The 27922-nt window shown below is 46.0% G+C and overlaps 1 protein-coding gene across 1 annotated transcript in view; it reads left to right on the top strand.

Annotated features, from left to right (window-relative positions):
* Nucleotides 1-10119, top strand: part of GID4 (GID complex subunit 4 homolog) — a 30447-nt gene extending 20328 nt beyond the window's left edge. The window contains exons 4-6 of the mRNA XM_033196486.1: nt 1502-1603; nt 3770-3900; nt 6924-10119. Of these exons, the coding sequence (XP_033052377.1) occupies nt 1502-1603; nt 3770-3900; nt 6924-6987 (297 nt within the window). The 3' untranslated portion in view covers nt 6988-10119. The remainder of the gene's footprint in view (nt 1-1501; nt 1604-3769; nt 3901-6923) is intronic.
* The last annotated feature ends 17803 nt before the right edge of the window (nt 10120-27922 follow it).

Genomic DNA, 27922 nt, shown 5'->3' with positions numbered 1-27922 from the left:
GAGATCGTACCATTGCACTCCAGCCTGAGCAACAAGAGTGAAACTTTGTCTCAAAAAATAATAATAAAATAAATCTATGTGACAAAATCTATGACTTAGTATCTCTGTATCTTGATTTTTTATTTAAGATGTTTTCTTATCAAATTAACACATGCTTATTTAAAAATATTTGAAAAAATAGAAAAGCTGGAGGAAAAGGAGTCATCTATGCCAACACCTAAAACTAAAATGCTGTTAACCTCTTCCTGAATCTCTTTTGGGTATACAGTGCATACTTGTTTTTTGTCTTTTTTAAAAATGGGATCATAAGATACAGTTTTGTAACCTATTCCTGATCTCCTATTGTAAATGTAGAGTCAGCCCTCCATATATGTGGGTTTTGTATCTGTGGATGCAACCAGCCACAGTTTAAAAATATTTGAAAAAAAAATTGCACCTGTACTGATGATGTATAGATTTTTTCTTTTTCTTTTTCTTTTTTTTTTTTTTTTTTTTTGAGACAGAGTCTGCTCTGTTGCCCAGGCTGGAGTGCAGTGGCGCGATCTCGGCTCACTGCAAGCTCTGCTTTCGGGTTCAGGCCATTCTCCTCCTCAGCCTCCCAAGTAGCTGGGACTACAGGCGGCCGCCACCACACCTGGCTAATTTTTTTGTATTTTTAGTAGAGACAGGGTTTCACCATGTTAGCCAGGATGGTCTTAATCTCCTGACCTCGTGATCTGCCCACCTCAGCTTCCCAAAGTGCTGGGATTACAGGTGTGAGCCACTGTGCCTGGCGGATGTATAGATTTTTTGTTCTTGATATTTTTCCCTGAACAATACAGTATAACCACTATTTACTTAGTATTTACATCGAATTAGGTATTGTAAGTAATCTAGAGATGCTATAAAGTATAGGGGAGGATGCTTATAGGTTATCTGCAAATACTGCACTGTTTTATATCTGGGACTTAAGCATCTGCAGATTTTGGTATTCATGGGGGTCTTGGAACCAATCCCTCACAGATATTGAAGGACAAGGCTAAGTAGTGTCTACTTAGCTAGCTGGCCCAAGCCCCTAGATCATGCAGAGACACAAGTTTCACAAAGCCCTTTTCTCTGAGGCTGGGCAGGCTGTTTCTAAGCTGTTCTGCATGGCTCTTTTTGCCACTTTGGATTTACTTGCAGAGGTCTTCTCATTAATTGTTGTTAGCTTTCATCTGTTTATTTTGTCTGTCTGTTCACCATTCCCATCCTTTGGCCTTTTCCTCAGCCATGTTAACAAGGCAGACATAGGGCAGTGGGGCCTCAGCTGGAGTCCAAGTATCTGCCCCAGGGTTGAGTCTGCATTCACTGGGGTGACCATAGGGTGTCATCTGTTACTTGGCCTTAGCTGCCCTTTTGGGAGCTGCATCCCCAGCTGTCATGCCTTGGGAAGGTGAGTGTACCTGGGCACATAAGCATAGTTCTGAGAGCAGCCTCTCCTTCTCTCAGTCAATTGGCACATTCTCTTTTCTGCTTTCAGGGCAAGTTTCTGGCTTTTTATCAGTATGCAAAATCATTTAACTCAGATGACTTTGATTATGAAGAGCTGAAGAATGGAGACTACGTCTTCATGAGGTGGAAGGTAAGGTCCCGTCAGGTGGCCCCTCAGACTCCCAACAAGCCAGGCCCTGTACTGCACCTACATACCCACTCTAACCAAGGGCTCCCCATGTCCAGTGTTCATCATAGCTGGTTGTCATGGCAAAGTCTTCATGGCAGGGTCTTTACACACCTATAAAAAGTGGGCACAGCTCCAGGGCACGCACTGGTTAACTGCTGATGTCCCAGACAGCTCCTCCTCACTGTGCTTTTGGTGGGTAGCAAGTGGATTCGGGCCTAGGTGACCGCCTCTAATGTTGTCTTCTCCCTTTCCTTTCTCGCACCCAAGAATCTTATTGAACCCCCAGGTTGAATCACTCCAAGTGTTCTTTGGATTCAAGGCAGAGCCAAACTTCCTTTGAACGTAGTCAGATCCCTCTACGGGCTTAAACACCATCCGTGGGCCGGGTCCCCTCCACCACATCCTTTTCCCAGAGGTCAGGAAAGTCTCACCTCCTCTACTTCCCTCCAGCTCAGGAAATGAGGGACCGGGAATGGAATGCGGGTTTTTGACTCAGCAGCCCTCAGAGAGCCCCACCTGACTGACTTGATGGATTGGCTTTTAGCTGCGAGATCATTTGTGCTCTCTGCTTTGATAACGTGATATTTACAGTCCCAGAATAGCAAAATCAGGAAGCCAGTTTGTTAAATAACTTTGAGAACATACACCCACCTCCAACCCCTAGTCCCCAGTCTGTAGGGAAAAAGTTGTTTTATCTTGAAATCTTGGCAGCTTTCATAAAGATGAATCATTTTGAGTTGCCTTTCCTGGTCTTTACTTTGCATAGTTAACCACTTTAAGAAGTGGGGATCGGCCGGGCGCGGTGGATCACACCTATAATCCTAGCACTTTGGGAGGCCAAGGCAGGCAGATCATGAGGTCAAGAGATCAAGACCATCCTGGCCAACATGGTGAAATCCCATCTCTACTAAAAAATAAAAAAATTAGCCGGGCATGGTGACGCGCCCCTGTAGTCCCAGCTACTTGGGAGGCTGAGGCAGGGGAATCACTTGAACCTGGGAGACAGAGGTTGCAGTGAACCAGGATCGCACCACTGTACTCCAGCCTAGTGACACAGCAAGACTCCATCTCAAAAAAAAAAAAAAAAAAAAGGAATCACTGGGCACGGTGGCTCACGCCTGTAATCCCAGCACTTTGGAGGCCAAGGCAGCCAGATCACAAGGTCATGAGATCCTGCGTTCAAGCAATTCTCCTGTCTTAGCCTCGCAAGTAGCTGGGATTACAGGTGCCCACCACTATGCCCTGCTGATTTTTTGTATTTTTAGTAGAGATGGGTTTTTGCCCTGTTGGTCAAGCTGGTCTCAAAATCCTGACCTCAGGTGATCCACCCACCTCAGCCTCCCAAAGTGTTGGGATTACAGGCTTGAGCCACCGCACCCAGAAGTTGAATAAGGAATGGGAGAGTATCTTAAATTTGTTTAAAAAGCAATGGAGTTGTTTTGCCTCCGAAGAATGTCTCAGGGTGGCTTATCTGTGGTCCTTTAGTAGACCACCTGAGGTCCTGGAGCTTCTGACCTCATCTCTCTGGGAAAGTAGTTGCCAGGACCTGGGTTTCCAGCTTTCAGCTCCAGCAGAGGTGTCTCTCCTAAGGTGCCTGGTCAAGAACAATACCGTTCTGACTGCTTTTGACAAGGCGTCAAGCTCTTAGAGGGGGCTCCTGGCAACTGCTCTGTACTCAGAATGGTCCACAGACCTACAGAAGTGACTCACTGTTCTAGATGTTATCAAGCATCTGGTGACAGTTCTGGGAACTGGAGCAGAAACTTAGCTCTTCCCAGGTTGGTTGTCTGTGGTCTCTGAAAGATAGGCAGGCAGACAGGCAGATGTGTAGGTATTGATTTATGTATTAGATGTTTCGGCCAAGTACCTTCTCTGAATTGCTGATCCTAGTGAGTTGAAGACACAGTTTGTTGCTTTAGTACATAGAATACTCCAGGAGCACATGGACGCTTTTCAGAAGTCAGGCTGAGACCCCACGGGCCCACCATCACCCAGGAAGTCTGGGTTAGACTATGAGATCCTATATTTTTCTGGAGTGGTCCTTAGAACCCCCTGATGCTTAACAGGGAGGCCCCGTGGGTGGTCAGAAAATGCTGTCTGTTACTGACTCTCTTCATCTGTGTGCAGGAACAGTTTCTGGTCCCAGATCACACGATCAAAGACATCAGTGGTGCTTCTTTTGCCGGGTTCTACTACATCTGCTTTCAGAAGTCAGCAGCCTCCATAGAGGGCTACTACTACCATAGGAGTTCAGAATGGTGAGGACCCCCAAGGACAGAGGCCACGGGGAGGGCTTGCTGCCCGGCTGGCTCTCCTTTGGCTCATCAAACCCAAAAGCAATATCTTAGCCTGTCCATGTATAGATTCTGTGCTTTATTTAGATGCTGAGAGCTTATTTCAGTGATCTCAGTTGCTCACAATAAGGCCTTATCCCTATCCACACAGCAGAGTAAATGAGATGAAAATGAAGTATACGTGAAAGAACTCATTTCTAAGCACTTTTAAGCAATACTGTATTTTTGGCAATGTTTATCTCAATCTTGCTGGTTTTTATGTAATCTTTGCAAATTGAATTAGTAACTAAAATGTGCATTGATCCAGTAGTGGACAATGTGAATTTTGCTGTCAGCAGCTTTTTAAATTTTGTGACTGCATTTCTTAGAGTTGGTCCGACATGCACTTGATTTAAGGCTCGTGATCTGGGGGCCTGTGAGTGGACAGTCCTGCCCAGTGTGTCACCAATGGTAAAGGACTGAACTCTGCCTAAATGCTAACTTTTGCCACCTTTTGGGGGATTCTCCTGCCTCGTTGCTGCTTTTTAAGCACCTTGCTGTCCCCGGAGGGCAAACCGTATGATAAAATGCCTGATTTCCTCTCTGAAGGTAAAAATTCTCTCTTTTCTTTCCAGTATTTCACACTTTGTTGTATGTGAAGTGATCCTACCCTAGATTCCTTGTTCAGTGGTAACGAAATTATATCTGCAAGTAAATGCCAGCCCTGTAGCCACGATTTTTAGGCTTTCAGTAATTGTTTTCATGCAAGTTTGTAAAACTTTTTATAATCCTTTTTAAAAATAACAGCTTTGGTCCAGGCACAGATGCCTGTAATCCCAGCACTTTGGGAGGCTGAGGTGGACAGATCACAAGGTCAGGAGTTCGACACCAGCCTAGACAATATGGTGAAACCCCATCTCTACTAAAAATACAAAAATTAGCCAGGCGTGGTGGTACGCACCTGTAGTCCCAGCTACTCAGGAGGCTGAGGCAGGAGAATCGCTTGAACCTGGGAGGCAGAGGTTGCAGTGGGCCGAGATTGCACTACTGCACTCCAACCTGGATGACAGAGCGAGACTTCATCTCAAAAAAAAAAAAAAATGGCTGGGAACAGTGGCTCATGCTTGTAATCCCAGCACTTTGGGAGGCTGAGGCAAGGTGGATCACAAGGTAAAGAGATCAAGATCATCCTGGCCAACACGTTGAAACCCCATCTCTACTAAAAGTACAAAAATTAGCTGGGCGTGGTGGCACATGCCTGTAGTCCCAGCTACTCAGGAGGCTGAAGCAGGAGAATCACTTGAACCCGGGAGGTGGAGGTTGCAGTGAGCCGAGATCGCGCCACTGCACTCCGGTCTGGCAACAGAGTGAGATTCCATCTCAAATAAAATAAAATAAAATAAAATAATAGCTTTACTGAGATATTATTTGAATACCATACATGACTCATTTAAAGTGTACAAGTCAGCCAGGCGTGGTGATTCATGCCTGTAATTCCAGCATTTTGGGAGGCCGAGGCGGGCAGATCACTTGAGGTCAGACGTTCGAGACCAGCTTGGCCAACATGGTGAAACCCCATCTCTACCAAAAATACAAAAATAGCTTGGCATGGTGGCACACGCCTGTAGTCCTAGCTACCTGAGAGGCTGAGGCAGGAGAATCGCTTGAACCTGGGAGGCAGAGGTTGCAGTGAGCTGAGATCGTGCCACTGCACTCCAGCCTGGGCGACAGAGCCAGACTCTGTTGTATATACCTACAATGAAAAATTAATTGGCAATAACAAATAAGTTCTGATACATGGTACAACATGGATAAACCTTCAAAACATTATGCAAATGCAAAGCAAAGCAAATGCCAAAGTGCTGGGATTATAGGTGTGAGCCATTGCGCCCGGCTGGTATATACAAAATTTTATTTATCCATTCATTATTTAGTGGACACTTAGATTGCTTCCATTTTTTAGCGATTGTGAATAATGCTGCTGTGAACATGGGTATATCTGAGTTCCTGCTTTCAATTCCTTTGGACATATACCTAGGAGTGAAATTGCTAGGTCATACGGTATTGCTATATATAACTTTATGAGGAACTGCCAAACTGTTTCCCACAGCAGCTGCACCATTTTGCATTCCTACCAGCGTGTATGAGGGTTCCAGTTTCTCCACATCCTCCCTGGCACTTGTTATCATGTCTCTATAATTATAGCTACCCTAGTGGATGTGAAGCAGTATTTGATTGTAGTTCTAATTTGCATTTTTTTTTTCCTGATAATTTGTTTTTGGTAAGAAGGAAATCCCCTTTTCCTACGTTCTTCCACACTCCTATGTGAAACAAGTAGGGGAGAGCCAACATGCCAGACATTGACTCTAAATGTGCCCGAGGTTGTCATCCCAGCATGCAGATTGTCTGCCTCTCTTTCTCCTCCCTCTACATGACTCCCTGGAGCACCTGCCAACAGGGGAGGCAGACACCTCAGATATCACTAATGTTTTCCAAGCTTAATACCATACCTAGGAAAGTGAGAAAATTTAAATGAAAGGTAAAATACAGTTTGAGGCAATAGTGAAATTAATTTTTCTACACTCTCTTTAGATACCATGAGAATTGGTTTATGCCTGTGCTAGCCATAAAGTTCTTAGGATATGACAGCCTGGCATTACATGCTACAGCAGGAGAGGGCAGAGGAGCCAGTGAGGTTAGGGCTGGGCGTGGGTCTATATCTTCTCCCAGAGCTTATTGAGGTCTCCTTTTAGACATACCATAGTTAACTTCATGATTAGAACAGAATGAAAAAAATTTTCATCTTGTGCATGGTTCAGGAGGATTAACCAAAAAAGAATGAATGAATGAAATCAATCTAGGTTAAACTTGAGAAATAAAAAATGAATGTGCATTTCAGTCCAAGTATGTGACTTGTTGGGTGCTCTGGTTTTTGAGGGGTTACTAATGTCCGTTGCTCAGGGTGCATTAGATGACTACCTCCCGTTTCTGTCTCCTCCCCCTTGCAGGTATCAGTCCCTCAATCTAACCCATGTTCCTGAACACAGTGCACCCATCTATGAATTCCGGTGACAACGGTTCAGAACAGCAACCAAATAAAACTGAACTTGGCAAAAAAGAACTTTGCCGAGAAAATTGTGTACCTGCCAGAACCAGGAGAAGTGTGTTCCTGTTTCTTCACGAGCAGACTCGCATCACAAAGCATGAATGTTAACCCACAGAATCCAAGGAGCATGGCTGGCCCGTGGGGCAGGTGGAGGGAGCAGTCTTCGTTCTTCCTCCCCTCAGTGGCAGTTTGGTCTTCACCTGTTTTTAAGCTACCTTAAACGCACTTTTCCTTCCTGCACAGCTAACTTCTACATCACTGAAATGCCCATTCCTTCCTCCGTCCCGCCTCCAGCTGAGTAGAAGGTCTGCTCCCGGATCACCCTCAGCCTTGGTGCTCAGTGGTCCCCAGGCCCTAGACCCCTACCCCCCGCCAGTTGCTTTGTCTGGTAGCTCAAGAGAAGGCAGAGCCCCAGCACCTCTGTGCCCCCCAGAGCTCTGTGCAGGGAGTTGGCCAGCTGCAGCAGCGTCAGCCACCAACAACACGAGAGGCGGAGGCTCCGGTCCCTGCTGGGCTGCCTCAGTCTCCAGTGCTGATTGTGTCATGGGTCAGCGCGCGCTGCTGAGCCCTATACTGTTAACAGTGCAAAACTAGTGAGTGGCTGTCAGGTTCCCTGGGCCTGCCATCAGGGATCACTAAATTTAAGGCTTCCAGATCCCTGGCAGGAACAGATTCCAGTCCTGCTTACTCAGTACATTTGCTCCAAACTTTTGAACTTGAGGGCAATACTAAACTTAAAAATAAGAGTTTTTTTATTACAAAATTATTTTTATGGTCCCTTTAATGAGGACCCTGTGGCAAATGCACAATTATTCAGAATTACATTTTATCGTTTTCACATTGAAAACAGCAAATGTTGACTTAGTAATTTTTATATTGATATCTATATGTATATGTATATTTAATCAACCAGCAGTTTTGAAACTAGTCATCCTGGTACAAAAGTTTTGCAGCATTGCCTAAATTATAGTGCTCAACACAAGAACTGTTTTGGGGGGCAGTTTAGCATTTGTGCCTCCTCCTTTTGCTACTCAAAACAGCAGTGCTTGGCGGCAGCCTTCCATGAGGCAGAAGGGGTCGTCGTTCTCCGAAAACAGTGACTCTGAAATGTTGGGACAGGGGAAGGGGTGGGAAATGTGAACATGCTCAAATAACTCGAGGCTCACGTGCCAAAGTGTGTGTGTGTGTGGTGTGTGTGTGTGTGTGTGGTGTTTTGTTTTTTTAAATGTTTAAAAAGCTTAATAGGTTGGCATCAGTTGAGGCCCGCAAACATGGGTAGGGCTTTGGGGAATTGGCATTTTCTGGTGGTTTACAAGACTTACTCTAAAAACAAGAGGAAAAGCTTTAAAAACAAGATTGCATCATAACCCCCAGGAGCAAAGCAACCTGGAGGCTACATACCCACGGGCGGGCAGCGTAAGAGAATCTGGAGCCCTTCAGTGAGATGAGACGAGCAGTGGGAAACCTTTTCTAAAGAAGTGACTTTCATTTTATTGACATATGTACTGTATGTTACTGAGATTGAATGTTAGGGGAATCCTTAAGGCAGAGGTATTTGGGAAAGTAGCCAGTGGGCACTTGTGGTATCTAAAATCTGTTATCCCAGGACTGTGTACAGACGGGCAGCCCACCCATTCAGTAAGGTCAGGGCTTTGGAACCCTAAAAAGTTGGCCTGATGACTTAAAGGGAAAAATAATTCATTCCCAGAGATGAGTCAGAACAGTCTCCTCAATCCTGAAATTCAACAAGGCATCAGAAGGGCTGGCTCTGGTCAAGCCCAGCTGCTCTTGTGAGGAGATGCTCACTGTGGCCTTGTTGAGCTGATGGACAAGTGAAGGAGCCCTTGGGGCTGTGCTGTCCTTCTTGCCATTCGTGCCATTCCACTCTTCTCAGCTCTCCCCTCATGGCATGTGAGTCCATACCACAGGCATTTTTCCAGGCCTGTGAGGGATATAGGCCTCCCCTTGGAGCACTGAGTCCGGAGGTCATCCCTGGAGCTCATCCGGGGCTCATGCTATGGCTCCAAGTAGTGGTTTGAGTGGGCAGGAAGGGCCATTTGCAAACACTGCTGTGTTCTAGACAAACAAGCCAGGTCGTATTGCAGGATTTCTTCTTTCCTTCTTTACCCAGGTAATGAACTGCACCCATTGTACTGGGAAAAATGAAGAAGTGATAACTTTACTAGATCCTTCAGACACATCTATGAGAAGATTTGTTCGCTTAAAAGTCTGCCCACTTAGGATAGGAAAGGGATTAAGTATTTTTCCACCTCCTCTTAGTAACTCCTGAATTACCAACATCAACTTCTTTCTCTCTGTTCCTGAAAGAACTTTGGGGAATTGTCTTCATCTGTAGTTATGCTTTCCTGAACCTTCTCAGTGGTTTACATGCCTCTGAAACTATGTGCAATATTTTTGGTTGACACTTGTATCCATCCTTAAGAAATTAGTGCAGATTGCAGATATTCTACTGTCTTCCACCCTAAACAAGCCTGCCATGAGGTGGGATCCTAGGGGTTTGGCTCTTCTTACTCCACTGCTCAGAAAGCTTCCATTCTGCTGTCCCCAGCCTCGACCCTCTTCTGTGCTGGACTTCCACCCACCCACCCTTTTCAAGTTTAGATAGCGTTTCAGCTGCAGTCCCAAAGTAACGAAGCAATGCCTACTGTTAAGTAGGAAGTCAATCTGTGTGCTGGTTTTGTTGGTTATGTTGAAATCACAAACTCCAGAGGAGCAAAGGGGTTTTTCAATGTCTTTTGCTTTCAGAAACAGAGAATATAATATTCTCACTAAGGCCTTGAATTGATTTTTTTCTCATAAGATAGTCTGATAAGCTAATTTTTAAAAAGAAATGCCATTAACTGTGTTTCATTGTGGTTTAAAATTACTAACAAGTTGTGGGAAAGAAAAATAATATTTGATTTTGAATCTTAAATGTTTTTAAAAATTAGACTTGAATAGGCACAAAGTATAAATATTTTGTTTCTTTATGGAGGACATGTGGAAAGAGTTTGAGGGTTTGGGATGGGAGAAGTATTTTGCAGAGCTATCAATGTCCAAATAATTTTTAAAAAATAATAAAGGTATTTAAGCAGTGAGTTTGTCCTATTTGTAAACCAAAGCAGCTCTATTAGAGGAAACCAGTCCTCCCTGGGCCTGTGGCTGTGGAGCTCTCTAGGGCCTGTCGGAGACCTCTGTGTGCCGGGGCAGGCCAAGGGCCACTCTGGACAACTGTTGCAGTGGTCTGGTTTCTCCTTTTTCATTCTGAATGTTTTTGGCTGCTCAGCACTTCTATTTGAGCTCAATTTTATTAATTTCTGTATATCTTCAGAAATGTGGAAGCTTTTTTTTTTTTTTTTTTTTTTTTTTGCATATGTGAAGGGTTTATATTTCTATTTAACACAGAGAAAAGATGCAGGCAGAGGTATCTGTCCAAAGCCTGCTTTGTGGTCTGGTGTAGGTACAGGCAGTGCAGTTGAGCTGCTCTTGACACTGTGGCTGTGGTCCTCAGAGGAGATGCCTAAGTCTCAAAGCACAAGCACTTGGGCCCCCAAACAGCAGGACCCCTAAATCAGCCATTACAGTTTATTCTGACAAACCATTCTGTTACGTTTCAGGTCCCACCTCCCTAGGAGGCTTGAAGGAACACGACTGGAAACATCAGTGAGGTTTTGAGGAAACGTATAAAGTATTGAGGTCTAAATTTTAAGCAAGTTGAAATGCTAAGGGAATTTACATCAGTGGCAGGGCAAAGCTCCCCTGCTGTGTGTATTTTCTGATCTCATTGTCTAAACAAGAATAAGCTTTTTTCTCCCATGAGATGTGGTGTCAATAAAGGAATAGACTGTTCACAGTGCTGGACTCAGGATTTAAGACATCGTTTCTTTTTATCTTTTGAGGCAAGGTCTCAATCACCAGACTGGAGTGCAGTGGCACTATCACAGCTTACTGCAGCCTCCCAGGCTCAGGCGATCCTCTTGCGTCAGCCTCCCAAGTAGCTGGCCCCACAGGCATGTGACCACGCCCAGCTAATTTTTTTATTTCTGTAAAGATGGGGGTCTCCCTATGTTGTCCAGGCTGGTCTTGACCTCCTGGGCTCAAGCGATCCACCCATCTCAGCTTCCCAAAGTGCTGGGATTACAGGCATTAGCCACCACACCCAGCCAAGACACCATTTGTTGGCCGTTTTGTTGAATGGAAAAGTCATGGGAGGCCTGGGTTCCACCTATCAACCTTAGGTCCTAATCTGCCCTCAGGGTGCATCGGCTAACCTCCCTGAGCCCAGCTTCCCTCACCCGAAAAGTGGAAAGCCTCTATCTGGACTAAAGAACTGTTGAGGATTCTAGAAGATGCTCCTGAAAGCACATTGTAAATTGAATACGAATAATTGTAAATTGAATAACATGTAAAATGTTATTCTTGCTTAATAATAATATAAAAAGTATCTACTGGGCCAGGGTGTGGTGGCTCACGCCAGTAATCCCAGCACTTTGGGAGGCTGAGGCGGGAGGATCACTTGAGGCCAGGAGTTCGAGACCAGCCTAGCCAACATAGTGAAACCCCCATCTCTACTAAAAACACAAAAACTAGCCGGGCCTTGTGGTGGGTGCCTGTGATCCCACCTACCAGGCAGCTGAGGCAGGAGAATCGCTTGAACCCGGGAGGCAGAGGTTGCAGTGAGCCAAGGTCGCGCCACTGCACTCCAGCCTGGGTGGCAGAATGAGAGTCCATCTCAAAAAAATATAAATAAAAAGTATCTACTGAGCCTTGCTGCATGCAAACGCACCATTGTAGATATTGAGGATGATGCAGGAGTAAAACATGTCTACAACAGCGATACCAAAACTCTCATTTCTCAATTCTTAGATCCCCGATTTATAACCTTTAGTTAGCTTTGTTTTTAGGCCATCTATTGGAACTGTAGAAATAGTAAAAATTGTGCAGATGTTAAGTGTGAAACCAATTGCAAAACAGGACGAAAGGAAAACTGTAAGAATGCTGTCGGCCAGGCGCAGTGGCTCACGCCTGTAACCCCAGCACTTTGGGAGGCCGAGGCGGGTGGATCACGAGGTCAGGAGATCGAGACCATCCTGGCTAACATGGTGAAACCCCGTCTGTACTAAAAATTCAAACAATTAGCCAGGCACAGTGGCAGGTGCCTGTAGTCCCAACTACTTAGGAGGCTGAGGCAGGAGAATGGGGTGAACCCGGGAGGCGGAGCTTGCAGTGAGCTGAGATCGCGCCACTGCACTCCAGCCTGGGCGACAGAGCGAGTCTCAAAAAAAAAAAAAATAGAATGCTGTCTCCACACATCTGAACTGCACCTGGGAAGGGAAGCATTAAAATTGCTCAGTAGTGAAATAGGCAGTAGGTTTTGATATATTTAAAAAAAAAAAAAAAAAAAGGCCTCAAAGTTGGATTGCAGTTGGATAGCTTCCTCCGGATTTTTCTTCCAGAACATCGAAAGATTGAAACTCCCTATTTGTACATAGGGAAAACATGTAAGGCTTTTCATTTGTAGAGAAACATACGCTGGATTCAAGTTTATTTTCGCCATTTTTTTCCTTCTGATTTTTCAGCTCACTTCATTTTTCAATGCATTAGTCATGGTTTCTCTCTATAACCGCTTCACAGTCCCCCCATCTCCATGCCTTCTCACTGGCTTGACCTGGAGCAGTGCTTCTGAAACCCGGCTACATTTTAGAAGCACATGGGAGCTGATTTAATGTCAGGGAGCACCCAGACCAGTCCTCACAACCTGTCGATGTTTTTAAAGCTCCCCGGGTGACTCCAATGCACAGGAAGCTTTGAGCTTAACTAAGTGAGCCTCCTGCCCTGAAATGAGAGAAAGGCTTTCAGGCTTGTGGTGTTGGTGGACTAAGTGTGGCTTCAAGCCATTCAGTCACCACACTGCAAGGAAGCTGGGGACTGGAGCCTGTGAGAAGCCCCTGTGACCAATATTGTCTGTTTCAAAACACCTTACACGGACTTCTCCTTTTTACCTCTAAAAGATTCATTCCCCCTTTCCCCAACCATATACCCCAGATTGCAACCCCTTGCTCTTCTCAAATAAACTCTTTGTTTTGGAGTGTCAGTCTCTCTCTAGCTTATTTTAGCTTGGTAAGTAGCTTGCAGAGTTCTGCTGCATAAGGAAAGGAAATAAATAGGAAGTAGCTATCGGGGAAGTGGGCTAGAAATGGGTTGTTGGTTTGGTTTTGTCTGCAGGGGGAGGGGTTTTCTGCAAATTATATGTAATGAGGCTTTGTTTATTGTGGTAAAATATATATTACATAAAATTTACCACTTTAACCACTCAAGTGTACAATTCAGTGGTATTAAGTACATTCACGTTGTGTTCCTATCACCACTGTTTCCAGAAGTTTTTCATCATCCCAAACAAATTCTGGACTCAGTAAACATTATCTAAGTCCCCATTCCTCCCCCTAGCCCTGATAACCACCATTCTATTTTCTGTCCCCATGAATTTGTCTAGATACCTCATAGAAATGAAATCACACAGTATTTATCTTTGCATGGCTGTTTTTTTTTCACTTGTAGAATGTGTCACGATTTCCTTCTATGCTATGACTGATACTCCATTGTATGTATATAACACATTTTATCCATTCATCTATTGAACATTTGGGCTGTTTCTACCTGTTGACTATTATGCGTTGTGCTATTATGAACACTGGTATACAAGTATCTGTTTGAGTACCTGCTTTCAAGTATTTTGAGTTCGTAACTAGGAGTGGAATTGCTGGATCATATAATTCTATGCTTAACTTCTTCAGGAACACCAAACTGTTTCTCATAGTGGCTGCACCATTTTACATTCTCTCCAGCAGTACACAAGGATTCCATTTTCTCCACATCCTCTCCAACACCCATTTTCCTTTTGAAATTTTTTTTTTTTTTTTTTTTTTTTTTTTTTTTTGAGACGGAGTCTCGCTCTGTCGCCCAGGCTGGAGTGCAGTGGCGCGATCTCGGCTCACTGCAAGCTCCGCCTCCCGGGTTCCCGCCATTCTCCCGCCTCAGCCTCTGAGTAGCTGGGACTACAGGCGCCCGCCACCTCGCCCGGCTAGTTTTTTGTATTTTTAGTAGAGACGGGGTTTCACTGTGTTAGCCAGGAGGGTCTCGATCTCCTGACCTCGTGATCCACCCGCCTCAGCCTCCCAAAGTGCTGGGATTACAGGCTTGAGCCACCGCGCCCGGCTTGAAATTTTTTATAATGGCCATACTAATGGGTGTGAAGTGACATGTCACTGTAATTGTTGTTGTTGTTCTGAAACAGGGTCTCATTCTGCCACCTAGGCTGGAGTGCAGTGGCTTTTCTTTTCTTTTTTGTTTTTTTGAGACGGAGTTTTCCTCTGGTTGCCCAGGCTGGAGTGCAATGGCACGATCTTGGCTCACTGCAACCTCCGCCTCCCAGGTTCAAGCTATTCTCCTGCCTCAACTTTGCAAGTAGCTGGGATTAGAGGCGCCTGCCACCATTCCTGGCTAATTTTTGTATTTTTAGTAGAGATGGAGTTTCACTATGTTGGCCAGGCTGGTCTTGAACTCCTGACCTCAGGTGATTCGCCTGCCTCGGCCTCCCAAAGTGCTAGGATTACAGGCATGAGCCACCATGCCTGGTCGTGCAGTGGCATTTCTGCACTACATAATCATGACTCACTGCAGCCTTGACCTCCTGGGCTCAAGCGATTCTCCTGCCTCAGCCTCCCAAGTAGCTGTGACTATAGATGCATGCCACCACACCCAGCTTTTTTTTTTTTTTTCAAAATATTTGTAGAGATGGAGTCTCACTATGTTGATTTGCATTTTCCTAATGATTAGTGATGGTGAGAAATCCTCTCAAGTGTTTATTCAACATTTGTATATCTTCTTTGGAGAAATGTCCATTCAAGGCTGGGCACAGTGGCTCACACCTGTAATCCCAGCACTTTGGGAGGCCGAGGCGGGTGGATCATGAGGTCAGGAGATCGAGACCATCCTGGCTAACACAGGGAAACCCCGTCTCTAGTAAAAATACAAAAACTTAGCCGGGCGTGGTGGCAGGCGCCTGTAGTCCCAGCTACTCGGGAGACTGAGGCAGGAGAATGGCGTGAACCCAGGAGGTGGAGCTTGCAGTGAGCCAAGATCGCGCCACTGCACTCCAGCCTGGGCAACAGAGTGAGACTCTGTCTCAAAAAAAAAAAAAAGAAATGTCTATTCAAGTCCTTTGCCTTTTTTTTTTTTTTTTTTTTTTTGAGATGGAGTCTTCCTCTGTCGCCCAGGCTGGAGTACAGTGGCATGATCTCAGCTTACTGCAACCTCCACCTCCTGGGTTCAAGCGATTCTCCTGCCTCAGCTTCCCGAGTAGCTGGGATTACAGATGCCCACCACCACCCCAACCTAATTTTTGTATTTTTAGTAGAGATGGGGTTTCACCATTTTGGCCAGACTGGTCTTGAACTCCTGATCTCAAGTGATCTGCCCGCCTCAGCCTCCCAAAGTGCTGGCATTACAGGCACGAGCCACTGCACCCAGCCCGCTGCTCATTTTTAAATCAGGTAAACTGTTTCATTGTTGCTGAATTGCAGGTGTTCTCTATATTGTCTAGATATTAATTCCTTATCAGATACATGCTTTGCAGATATTTTCTCCTATTCTGTGGGGTCTCTTCACTCTCTCTCTCTCTTTTTTTTTTTTTTTTTTTTTGAGATGGAGTCTCACTCTGTCGCCCAGGCTGGAGTACAGTGGCGCAATCTTGGCTCACTGCAACCTCCGCCTCTCAAGTTCAAGTGATTCTCTTGCCTCACCCTCCCGAGTAGCTGGGATTACAGATGTCTGCCACCAAGCCGAGCTAGTTTTTTGTATTTTTAGTAGAGATGGGGTTTCACCATGTTGGCCAGGCTGGTCTCGAACTCCTGACCTCGTGATTCGCCCACCTCAGCCTCCCAAAGTGCTGGGATTACGGGCACGAGCCACCATGCCCAGCCTCTTCACTCTATTGATAGTGCCCTTAATGATACACAAAAATTTTTCTTTTTGATATAATCCCATTTATCTTTTTTTTTTTTTTCATTTTGTTGCCTGTGCTTTTGGTGTGATATCCAAGGAATCATTGCCAAATTTTAATGAATTTCTAGGTAACCATTTATTATAAATTATAGTAGAACTATATGATGAAACACCTCTCAGTAATAAAAAGAAATGTACTATAGCGATACATGCAACACGGATGAATCTGGAAACATTATGCTGAGCAGAAGAATCTAGATACAGAAAACGACATGCTGCGTGATTCCATTCAGATGAAGTCGTAGAAAAGATGAGTCTAAGCGGTAGTGATAGAAAGCAGATGGGTGGCAGCCTGGGGCCGAGTTGGGGTGAGGACTGAGTGGGGCGGTGGTGCTTTCTGGAGTGATAGAGATGTTCTGTGTGTCAAATGTGGTGGTGGCTGCATGGCCCTATGCATTTGTCAGAACTCATTGAATTATGCACTGGAGAATGGTGTGTTTTATTGCATGTAAATTATACTCAAAAGTTGAATCAAAAATATTTTAAAATAACCATTAATTCAGAAACAGTAGGGATGCATTATACAAAACTAGAAAATTCAGAACAGCAAGAGAAGGAGTTTTGTTTACTTTTCCCAAGGGAGTTGTGACACTATATTTGTATGCTGTTGAAAATGACCCAGCAGAATGCAAAGTTCATGCTGTAGGACAGGGGTGGCTCAGGTAGAAGCACTGAGAGTTTGTTTCTGGAAACAGGCAGCCATGCCAATGCTGGCAAGTGGAAGTTTGTGGAAGTTCGTGTCTCATTTCTTCAATGGTTCTTAATGAGCTCGAGAGCAAGGAAGACAACCCTCCTGAGGATGAGGATCGGGGAGAGGTATTGGGCCTTTGAGGAGAAAGAAGGTGCAAGATGGTTGTCCAGGAGAGGGAGAGTGGATGGAGGCAGAAGTCAAGCATGCCCCAAGCAAGCATGGGGGTGTTCCCAGCCCAGGTGCAGGTGCAGAGTAGGAAGAGGCCTGTGGTTTTGCAAGCACAGGTGAGCAAAGAGTCAGGGAGTTGTGTGTGCAAAGGAGTGAAGTAAGTGAAGACCATGGAATTCAAGGGGATGAACGTGGTAGCACCAGTGGATTGGAGATCCTCGTAGGCTCAAAGGATGGATGGAATCAGAATTCTAGAAAGTTGGGGCTGGACTTGGTGGCTCACATCTATAATACCAGCATTTTGAGAGGTCAAGGTGGGAGGGTCACTTGAGCTCAGAAGTTGGAGACCAGCCTGGGCAACATGGCAAAACCCCATCTCTACAAAAAAATACAAAAATTAGCCAGGCGCAGTGGTGCACACCTGTAGTCACAGCTACCAGGGAGGCTGAGGTGGGAGGATCTCTTGAGCCCAGGAGGTGGAGGTTGCAGTGAGCTGAGATCACACCACTGCACTCCAGCCTAGGTGACAGAGTGAATGACTCTGCCTCAACAACAACAACAAAAAATAATAAATAAAAATAGAAAGTTGGGAAGGGAGAAATTTTCACATTCAAATTTGGTCAGGCCTCTCTTTACCTTAAAAGTGTTCCTATTGCCCACAAGATCAAGTCCAGACCCCTCAAGAGAACCTCATGTGTAACCAGGCCTCTGTAACCTGTCCAGCTTCCATATTACTTGCTGGAGAGGCTGCCAGACCTGCAGAGCCCCCAGCCAGAGCCCACGGGAAATCCCCCCAGCCCTGCTCGTTCCCACTTTTTGGCCTTGGTCTGCCTTACTCCCTGAGGGAACCACCTTCCCCAGAACATTTTTCCTGATGTTTCTGCCCGCACCATCCACTCTGCATTAGGGTCCACCATGCATGCTCCTGGACCCCATGCTGCTCACCTCTTCAGTGGGGAGGAATCTTACTCCTTGAACTTTATTTTCCTTATCTCAAATCAGATTAATAGCCTGCATCGTGCCAAGGTAGCAGAAGATGACATCTGAGTGTTTCTTATTGGGACTCTCCCTTCACCTGGTCACAAAAGGGCCTCATGTAAGTGTCTCAGGCTGTAGGTGCTGAAGCTCTGGAGAGATCCTTCTCGTCTTTAGTCTCTCTGGTTACCACAGAAGGGTCCCTTACCCAGACCCCTTTCCTTTCCCATCTAAATGGCAGCTTCTACCACTCTCGGGGGCCAAGAGTATTTGCCATTTCCCAAGACTAGGAACTCCTGGCCGGATGCAGTGGCTCAAGCCTGTAATCCCAGCACTTTGGGAGGCCGAGGCGGGTGGATCATGAGGTCAGGAGATCGAGACCATCCTGGCTAATGCAGTGAAATTCTGTCTCTACTAAAAATACAAAAAAATTAGCCGGGCGTGGTGGCAGGCGCCTATAGTCCCAGCTCCTCGGGAGGCTGAGGCAGGAGAATGGTGTGAACCCGGGAGGAGGAGCTTGCAGTGAGCAGAGATGGTGCCGCTGCACTCCAGCCTGGGCGACAGAGGGAGATTCCGTCTCAAAAATAAATAAATAAATAATTTTTTTTTTTTTTTTTTTTTTTTTTTTTTGAGACGGAGTCTCGCTCTGTCGCCCGGGCTGGAGTGCAGTGGCCGGATCTCAGCTCACTGCACGCTCCGCCTCCCGGGTTCACGCCATTCTCCTGCCTCAGCCTCCCGAGTAGCTGGGACTACAGACGCCCGCCACCTCGCCCGGCTAGCTTTTTGTATTTTTTTTAGTAGAGACGGGGTTTCACCATGTTAGCCAGGATGGTCTCGATCTCCTGACCTCGTGATCCGCCCGTCTCGGCCTCCCAAAGTGCTGGGATTACAGGCTTGAGCCACCGTGCCCGGCCATAAATAAATAATTTTAAAAAATAAAATAAAACAAACAGCTGGGCATCGTGTCTCACGTCTGTAATCCTAACACTTTGGGAGGCCGAGGCAGGTGGATCATGAGGTCAGGAGATTGAGACGATCCTGGCTAACACAGTGAAACCCCATCTCTACTAAAAATACAAAAAATTAACCAGGTGTGGTGGCAGGCACCTGTGGTTCCAGCTATTCAGGAGGCTGAGGCAGGAGAATGGCGTGAACCCAGGAGGCAGAGCTTGCAGTGAGCCGAGATCGTGCCACTGCACTCCAGCCGGGGCGACAGAGCAAGACTGTGTCTCGAAAAAAAAAAATCCTAGCACTTTGGGAGGCTGAGGCAGGAGGATCACTTGAGCCCAGGAGTTTGAGACCAGCGTGGGAAATGTAGTGAGACCCTGTCTGTATTTAAAACAAATAAACAGCCAGGTGCAGTGGCTCACACCTGTAATCCTAGCACTTTCTGAGGCCGAGGTGGGTGGATCACAAGGTCAGGAGATTGAGACCATCCTGGCTAACATGGTGAAACCTCGTCTCTACTAAAAATACAAAAAAAAAAAAAAAAAATTAGCCAGGCGTGGTGGCACGTGCCTGTAGTCCTAGCTACTTGGGAGGCTGAGGCAGGAGAATCACTTGAACCCGGGAGGCAGAGGTTGCAGTGAGCCGAGATTGCACCACTGCACTCCAGCCTGGGCGACACAGAGAGACTCCATCTCAAAAAACAAACAAACAAAACAAACAAACAACAAAACCCAGTCTCTACTAAAAATACAAAAATTAGCCAAGTGTGGTGGTGCATGCCTGTATTCCCAACTACTCAGGTGGCTGAGGTGGGAGTGTTACTTGAGCCCAAGAGGTCAACGCTGCAGATCGTGCCATGCACTCCAGTCTCAGTGACAGAGCGAGACCCTGTCTCAAAAAAAAAAAAAGAAAAAAAGCTTTTTCCTGGGTCAGAGTCAACCTTCAGAAAATGCCCCATGTCTGGTAGAAGTAAACATTTTCTGTCTGGTTTTTCTTTTTTTTTCTTTTCTTTTTGAGATGGAGTTGCTCTTGTCACCTAGGCTGGAGTGCAATGGCACAATCTCGGCTCACTGCAACCACCACCTCCTGGGTTCAAGCAATTCTCCTGTCTCAACCTCCCAAGTAGTTGGGGTTACAGGCGTGCACCACCATGCCCGGCTAATTTTGTATTTTTAGTAGAGACTGGGTTTCACCATGTTGGTCAGGCCGGTCTCCAACTCCTGACCTCAAGTGGTCCACCTGCCTCAGCCTCCCAAAGTGCTGGGATTACAGCATGAACCACTGCACCCTGCAAAAATGAACATTTTCATCACAGGTACAACATGCTCCCCCAAAGCCTGTCCCAACATGGTAGCCTGTACCTTTGGTGAATGCCCAGGCTTGGGGCAACAGGGGTGTCGATGGCACAGTGGCTCACACCTATAATCCCAGCACTTTGGGAGGCTGAGGCAGGTAGACTGCTTGAGGTCAGGAGTTCGAGACCAGCCTGGCCAACATGGTGAAACCCCTTTCTACTAAAAATACAAAAATTAGTCAGGCATGGTGGTGCACACCTGTAATCCTAGCTACTCTGAGGCTGAGGCAGGAGAATCGCTTGAACCCAGGAGGTGGAGGTTGCAGTGAGCAGAGAGCATACCACTGCACTCTAGCCTGGGCAACAGAGCAAGACTCTGTCTCAACAAAAAAAAAAAAAAAGCCTGGCACAGTGGCTTGGGCTTGTGCTTGTAGTCCCAGCTATTCTGGAGGCTGAATTAGGAGGATCCCTTGAGCCCAGGAGTTTGAGGCTAGCCTGGCCCACATAGCAAGACTCAAGCTCCAAATAAATAATAATAATGATAATAATAATGTGAAGATTCTCACATACCCATTCTATCTTTTGCTGACTTCCTGTCTTTTTGTTCACTTATCTAGCTCTCCAGCTAAGCTCTGAGCTTCCTGAGGGCAGGGCTGGTGTCCCATTCATTTCTCTATCCAGAGGACACATGAGTTGTGCTCACCTGACATCAGCTGAGCAGCCAAACAGTTCCATTAGTCGACTTGATTCAAGCAGATTAGTCCACACCAGGGGTTGCAGTAACTTGGGAGGCTGAGGTGTTAGGATCCCTTGAAGTGGATGTTGCAGTGAGCCAAGATCACACCACTGCACTCCAGCCTAGGCGACTACTTGAGACGCTGTCTCAAAAAAAAGAAAAAGAAAAAAAAAGAAAATGAGAGACCAGCTTTGGTGAAACTTTGTGGAGGGAGGCAGTGAACTTGTTTGAAGACTACCTCTCCAGGTTCTATCTCCGGATGAAGAGTTTTAAGGGAAATTAGGGGAGTACAAATGATGATCAAGGCATTCTTTTTTTTTTTTTTTTTTTTTTTGAGATGGAGTCTCACTCTGTCGCCCAGGCTGGAGTGCAGTGACGGGATCTCAGCTCACTGCAAGCTCCGCCTCCCGGGTTTACACCATTTTCCTGCCTCAGTCTGCGGAGTAGCTGGGACTACAGGCGCCCGCCACCTCGCCCGGCTAGTTTTTTGTATTTTTTAGTAGAGACGGGGTTTCACCGTGTTAGCCAGGATGGTCTCGATCTCCTGACCTCGTGATCCACGCATCTCGGCCTCCCAAAGTACTGGGATTACAGGCTTCAGCCACTGCGCCCCGCCCATCAAGGCGTTCTTATGAAACGCGCAGTCTCAGGCAGGCAGTTAATTGTTAATTGTTAATTCCTTGGTCAATGTCTTGTGACTGTCTGCAGGCACCATCAAGCTGTTCTTATCAGGCTGGTCAGCCTGTTCCTAGAGTTGTTGGTCAGCGTATTTTCTTTTATCTCTATCGAAGGTCCTGTTTTCCTGAGGCTGTTTTTAATGAAAAATCTACAAACTCAAACAAAGCATAATTATATTCAAGCAAACAAGCTTTTCTCTAACATGGAGTCAGTACTGTTACATAAATGAACAAATTTGAGCAAGGAATACTGTCCCGATTAGATAATTGTGATTATAAGTGATGTCCAGATTTGTCCCTAGTTACTTTGCCAGAATTTCTTCTGAAATGCTTTATTTACTTCTGTTGTGATAAAATAGATCATTTGCCATTTTAACCTTTTTTTTGAGATGAAATTTCACCCAGGCCGGAGTGCAATGGCACAGTCTCGGCTCACCGCAACCTCTGCTTCCCGAGTTCAAGGGATTCTCCTGCCTCAGCCTCCTGAGTAGCTGGGATTACAGGCGTGCACCACCATGCCTGACTAATTTTGTATTTTCAGTAGAGACGGGGTTTCTCCATGTTGGTCAGGCTGGTCTCGAACTCCCAACCCCAGGTGATCCGCCCACCTCGGCCTCCCAAAGTGCTGGGATTATAGGTGTGAGCCACTGTGCCTGGACCATTTTAACCATTTTTAAGGGTACAGTTCAGTGGCATTAAGTACATTCACATTGTTGCACAACCATCACCACCTTCCATCTCCAGAACTTTTTCATCTTCCCAAACTGAAACTCTGCACCCATTAAACACTCACTCCCCAGGTATATCTTCCTTAGAGAAATAGAGAAATTTCAATTCAAGCCCTTTACCCAGTTTTTAATTGGGTTGTTTTCAGATATATGATTTGCAAATATTTTCTCCCATTCTGTGGGTTGCATTTTCACTGTGTTGATAGTGTCTTTTTTTTTTTTTTTTTTTTTTTGAGACAGTCTCATTTTGTCACCCAGGCTGGAGTGCAATGCGCAATCTTGGCTCACTGCAACCTCCACCTCCCGGGTCCAAGTGATTCTCCTGCCTCAGCCTCCAAAGTAGCTGAGACTACAGGCATGCACCACCACGCCCACCTAATTTTTTTGTATTTTTTAGTAGAGACGGGGTTTCACTATGTTGGCCAGGCTGGTCTCAAACTCCTGACCTCAAGTGATCCGTCTACCTCAGCCTCCCAAAGTGCTGGGATTACAGGCATAAGCAACTGCGCCAGGCTGATAGTGTCTTTTGATGCACAAACCAAATGTTTCTACAGTTCCAGTAACAGCCTCTCCAGAAGCATTTAAACTCCACCTCAAGGGCTCATTGCACAGCATGTACACCAAGCCTTGCAGTTGGCCTTCCAGGTTAGGGTTTGGAGGGCCCAGACCTTCCAAGCAGGACAGCCGGTTGCCTAGGGCAAGTTTGATGTGCGGTCATCTCCCTTGACGTTTGAAGTAGGCAGGATTCTAACGTTACCTGAGAAGAACTGAGGCCCACAGGGATTTCATGGAAACAGATACAACAGCAAAGATGCCAGGATTCTCGGAAGGTGAGTCATTTTCCAAAACTCTTCTGTTTCACCAGCTAAAAACCTGAAGTGAACCGGCCTTTGTGGGCACAAAGGTGGTAGTGAAGGAGGCTCTGAGAACCACTGATGTAGAAGGTGGAGGCAAAGAGAAGACTTACAGACCCCCGACCTGGGTCAGGGTTCTTCAGGCCTCCACATCTTCACGGGCCACCCCAGTTCCCAAATTGTTCTCACCACTATCATCTTCTTGAAACCTTACAGAAACATCATACATTTATTTCCACCTACAGCCTACCATGTTACTTTGGAGTCACAAGACTTGGAATTGAAAGCCCTAGATTAACATCTCAGTCCTGCCATTGAATGGCTTGAGCACTGGGCCAGCCACTTTCCATAGCTCAAGACTTCACTTTGTAAAATGTAGATGAGAGTGGCAAGTTCAAAGTTTGCAAAAGCTCCTGTCTAGCCCAGAGCCTGGTGCATAGAAGGTGTTCAATAAATAGGGGTTAAATCTCAGAAATTCCATGACATCCAGAGAGAAGAAACAATTTCCAATGGTTCTGGCATTCAATGACAACTTATGAGCAAGCAAATTATGCCAGGTGCTCTACAACCATTATCTGACTTCTTTTTTTTTTTTTTTTTCTGAGACAGAGTCTCGCTTTTGTGACCCAGGCTAGAGTACAGTGGCGCAATCTCGGCTCGCTGCAACCCCCGCCTCCCAGGTTCAAGCTTCTCCTGCCTCAGCCTCCTGAGTGGCTGGGATCACAGGCGCCTGCCACCACTCCCGGCTAAATTTTGTACTTTTAGTAGAAATGGGGTTTTGCCATGTTGGTCAGGTGATCCACCCATCTTGGTGGGCCACCCATCTTGGCCTCCCAAAGTGCTGGGATTACAGGAGTGAGCCACCGCGCCTGGCCTCTTACTTTGTTTTTTATAACAACCACATTATTCCCACTTTTAGGATGCAGAAACAGGCTCAGAGAGGTTAAGACATTTAGCCAAGCTAGGCCGGGCACGGTAGCTCACGCCTGTAATCCCAGCACTTTGGGAGGCCGAGATGGGCAGATCACGAGTTCAGGAAATCGAGACCATCCTGGCTAACACCGTGAAACTGTCCCTACTAAAAAAAAAAAAAAAAATACAAAAAATTAGCCAGGCATGGTGGTGGGTGCCTATAGTCCCAGCTACTCAGGAGTCTGAGGCTGAGGCTGGAGAATAGCATGAACCCGGGAGGCAGAGCTTGCAGTGAGCCGAGATTGCGCCACTGCACTCCAGCCTGGGCGACAAAGAGAGACTCCATCTCAAAAAGAAAGAAAGAAGGAAAGAAAAGAAAGAAAGAAAGAAGGAAAGAAGGAAAGAAGGAAAGAAGGAAAGAAAGAAAGAAAGAAAGAAGAAAGAGAAAGAAGAAAGAAAGAAGAAAGAAAGAAAGAAGAAAGAAAGAAAGAAAGAAAGAAAGAAAGAAAGAAAGAAAGAAAGAAATTTAGCCAAGCTCACATAGTTAGGAAGCTGCAATGTGAACACAGGTGGTATGATTTTCAAGGACATGTTTCCTCCCCCCAACTTTTTATTAATAACATACAGAAAAGTTGGAAGAATGATTTAATAAATACCCATATACCCTCCCCCCAGTTTCAACAATTGTTAACATATTGGCACATTTACTTTACCCTGCTTTCTCTAAATATATATATACTTTGTTTTTTTGTTTGTTTGATTTGTTTTGTTTCGGGTTTTTTTGTTTTTGATACAGAGTCTTGCTTTGTCTCCCAGGCTAGAGTGCAGTGGCACGATCTCAGCTCACTGCAACCTCCGCCTCCCAGGTTCAAGCAATTCTTATGCCTCAGCCTCCTGAGTAGCTGGGATTACAGGTGCCCGCCACCACGCCAGGCTAATTTTTGTATTTTTAGTAGAGATGGGATCTCACAATGTTGACCAGACTGGTCTCGAACTCCTGACCTCAAGGGATCCGCCCACCTCAGCCTCCCAAGGTGCTGGGATTGCACATGTGAGCCACCGCGCCGGCTCTAGTTTGGGTTTTTTTGAGACAGAGCCTCGCTCTGTTGCCCAGGCTGGAGTGCAATGGCACGATCTCGGCTCACTGCAACCTCTGCCTCCCGGTTTCAAGCGATTCTCCTGTCTCAGCCTCCGGAGTAGCTGGAATTACAGGCATGAGACACCACACCTGGCTAATTTTTGTATTTTTAGTAGAGACGGGGTTTCTCCATGTTGGCCAGGCTGGTCTCAAACTCCTGACCTCAGGTGATCCACCTGCCTCAGCCTCCCAAAGTGCTGGGTTTACAGGCATGACCCACTGTGCCCAGCCCCATATATACATACTTTGAACTAGTTGAGAGTAAGGTCAGATGTCACACCTACTATGGACTGAATGTTTGTGATATCATGGTATTTGGAGTTGGGGCCTATGGGAGTAATTAGAGTTGGATGAGTTCATGGGGTAAGATACTGCTTATGATGGGCATGGTGCCCTTGTAAGAAGGGACACCAGAGAGCTTGTCTCTCTGAGAGCATGCACTGAGGAAAGGGCATTTGAGGACACAGTGGGAAAGTAGCCCTCTGCAAAACAGGAAGACAGCCCTCACCAGAATGCAACTATGTTGGCATCCTGATCTTAGACTTCCAGCGTCCAGAATGAGAAAATAAATGTCTGTTGGTTATGCCACCAAGTCCATGGCACTCTTTTTTTTTTTTTTCTGAGACGGAGTCTTGCTCTGTCGCCTAGGCTGGAGTGCAGTGCCGTGATCTCGGCTCACTGCAAGCTCTGCCTCCTGGGTTCATGCCATTCTCCTGCCTCAGCCTCCCGAGTAGCTGGAACTACAGGTGCCTGCCACCACGCCTGGCTAATTTTTTTTTTCTTTTTTGTATCTTTTAGTAGAGACGGGTTTTCACCGTGTTAGCCAGGATGGTCTCAATCTCCTGACCTCGTGATCCACCCACCTCGGCCTCCCAAAGTGCTGGGATTACAGGCATGAGCCACTGCACCTGGCCCAAGTCTGTGGTATTCTATGGCAGCCTAAGCTGACTAAGACAACCCCTAAATACTGCATGTATATCTGCTAAGAATAAAGACATTCGCTTACATCATCACACCAAGAAAATTTGTAATAGCTCCAGAATATTTAATATCCAATTCATACTTAGATTTCTCTCAAATTGTCCTCAGAATGTTTTTTATTTGTTCAAAATGTTTGGTTATTTATTTAATTTATTTTAGAGACAGCATCTCACTCTATGGCCCTGGCTGGTGTGCAGTGGTATGATTATGGCTCACTGCAGCCTCTCTACCTTCTGGGCTCACACGATCTTCCTGCCTCAGCCTTCTGAGTAATCAGGACTATAGGTACACACCACACCACCCAGCTCAGAATGTCTTTTTTTTTTTTTTTTTTGAGATGGAGTTTATCTCTTATTGCCCAGTCTGGAATGCAGTGGCGCGATCTTGGCTCACTGCAACCTCTGCCTCCTGGGTTTAAGTGATTCTCCTGCCTCAACCTCCCAAGTAGCTGGGATTACAGGTGTATGCCACCATGCCCGGCTAATTTTTTGTATTTTTAGTAGAGACGGGGTTTCACCATGTTAGCCAGGATGGTCTTGATCTCCTGACCTCGTGATCCGCCCATCTTGGCCTCCCAAAATGCTGGGATTACAGGCGTGAGCCACTGCACCCAGCCTCTAATTTTGTACTTTTAATAGAGATGGGATTTCGCCATGTTGGCCAGGCTAGTCTTGAACTCCTGACCTCAGGTGATCCACCCACCTCGGCCTCCCAAAATGTTGGGATTACAGGCGTGAGCCACTGTGCCCAGCCTAGAATGTCTTTTTATAGGTGCTTTTAAATTTTTCAACCAGAATTAACTGGTCATGGTGGCATGTGCCTGTAGTCCTAGCTACTTGGGAGGCTGAGGCTGGAGGAGCACTTGAGCTCAGGAGTTCAAGGCTGCAGTTAGTCATGATCATGCCGCTACACTCCAGCCTGGGTAATAGAGACACCCCATCTCTAAAAAAAGAAAATAGCCTGTAGTTCCAGCACTTTGGGAGGCCAAGGCGGGCAGATCACGAGGTCAGGAGACTGAGGCCATCCTGGCTAACATGGTGAAACCCTGTCTCTACTAAAAATACAAAAATTAGCCGGGCGTGATGGCAGGCGCCTATAGTCCCAGCTACTCAGAGGCTGAGGCAGGAGAATCGCTTGAACCTGGGAGGCAGAGGTTGCAGTGAGCCAAGATTGTGCCATTGCACTCCAGCCTGGGTGATGGAGCAAGACTCCGTCTCAAAAAAAGAAAAAAATATATAAATATAAATAAATAAAAATTTCAACCAGAATCCAGACAAGTTCCACACATGTAACATTTTTTCATTTAGAACAATCCCCCTGCTTATCCCTGGCTACTGTCACTGACAGTTTTGATGAACCAAGGCTGCCTGCCTTATAAAATGTTCCAGTTTCTACATTATCTGATATTTCCTCATGCCTAAACTCAGTTATAGTATTTTTGGCAAGAATTCTACATAAGAGATGCTGTCAGCCAGTCAAGGTGACTCACGCCTGTAATCCCAGCACTTTGGGAGGCTGAGGTGGGAGGATTGCTTGAGACCAGGAGTTCAAGGGCAGCCTGGGCAACATAGTGAGACCCCATCTCTACAAAAAACTTTTTTTTTTTTAAATTAGCCAGGCATAATGGTTTGGGCCTGTAGTCACAATTACTCAGGAGGCCTGGAAGGATCACTTGAGCCTGGGAGGTTGAGGCTGCAGTGAGCTGTAGTCACGGTACTGCACTCTAGCCTAGGCAA

The sequence above is a fragment of the Trachypithecus francoisi genome, unplaced genomic scaffold (genome assembly GCF_009764315.1).
Source record: "Trachypithecus francoisi isolate TF-2019V2 unplaced genomic scaffold, Tfra_2.0 Contig01665, whole genome shotgun sequence".
Lineage (NCBI taxonomy): Eukaryota > Metazoa > Chordata > Mammalia > Primates > Cercopithecidae > Trachypithecus > Trachypithecus francoisi.
The sequence above is the reverse complement of the archived record's forward strand: the minus strand, read 5'-3'. Positions and strand labels throughout refer to the sequence as shown.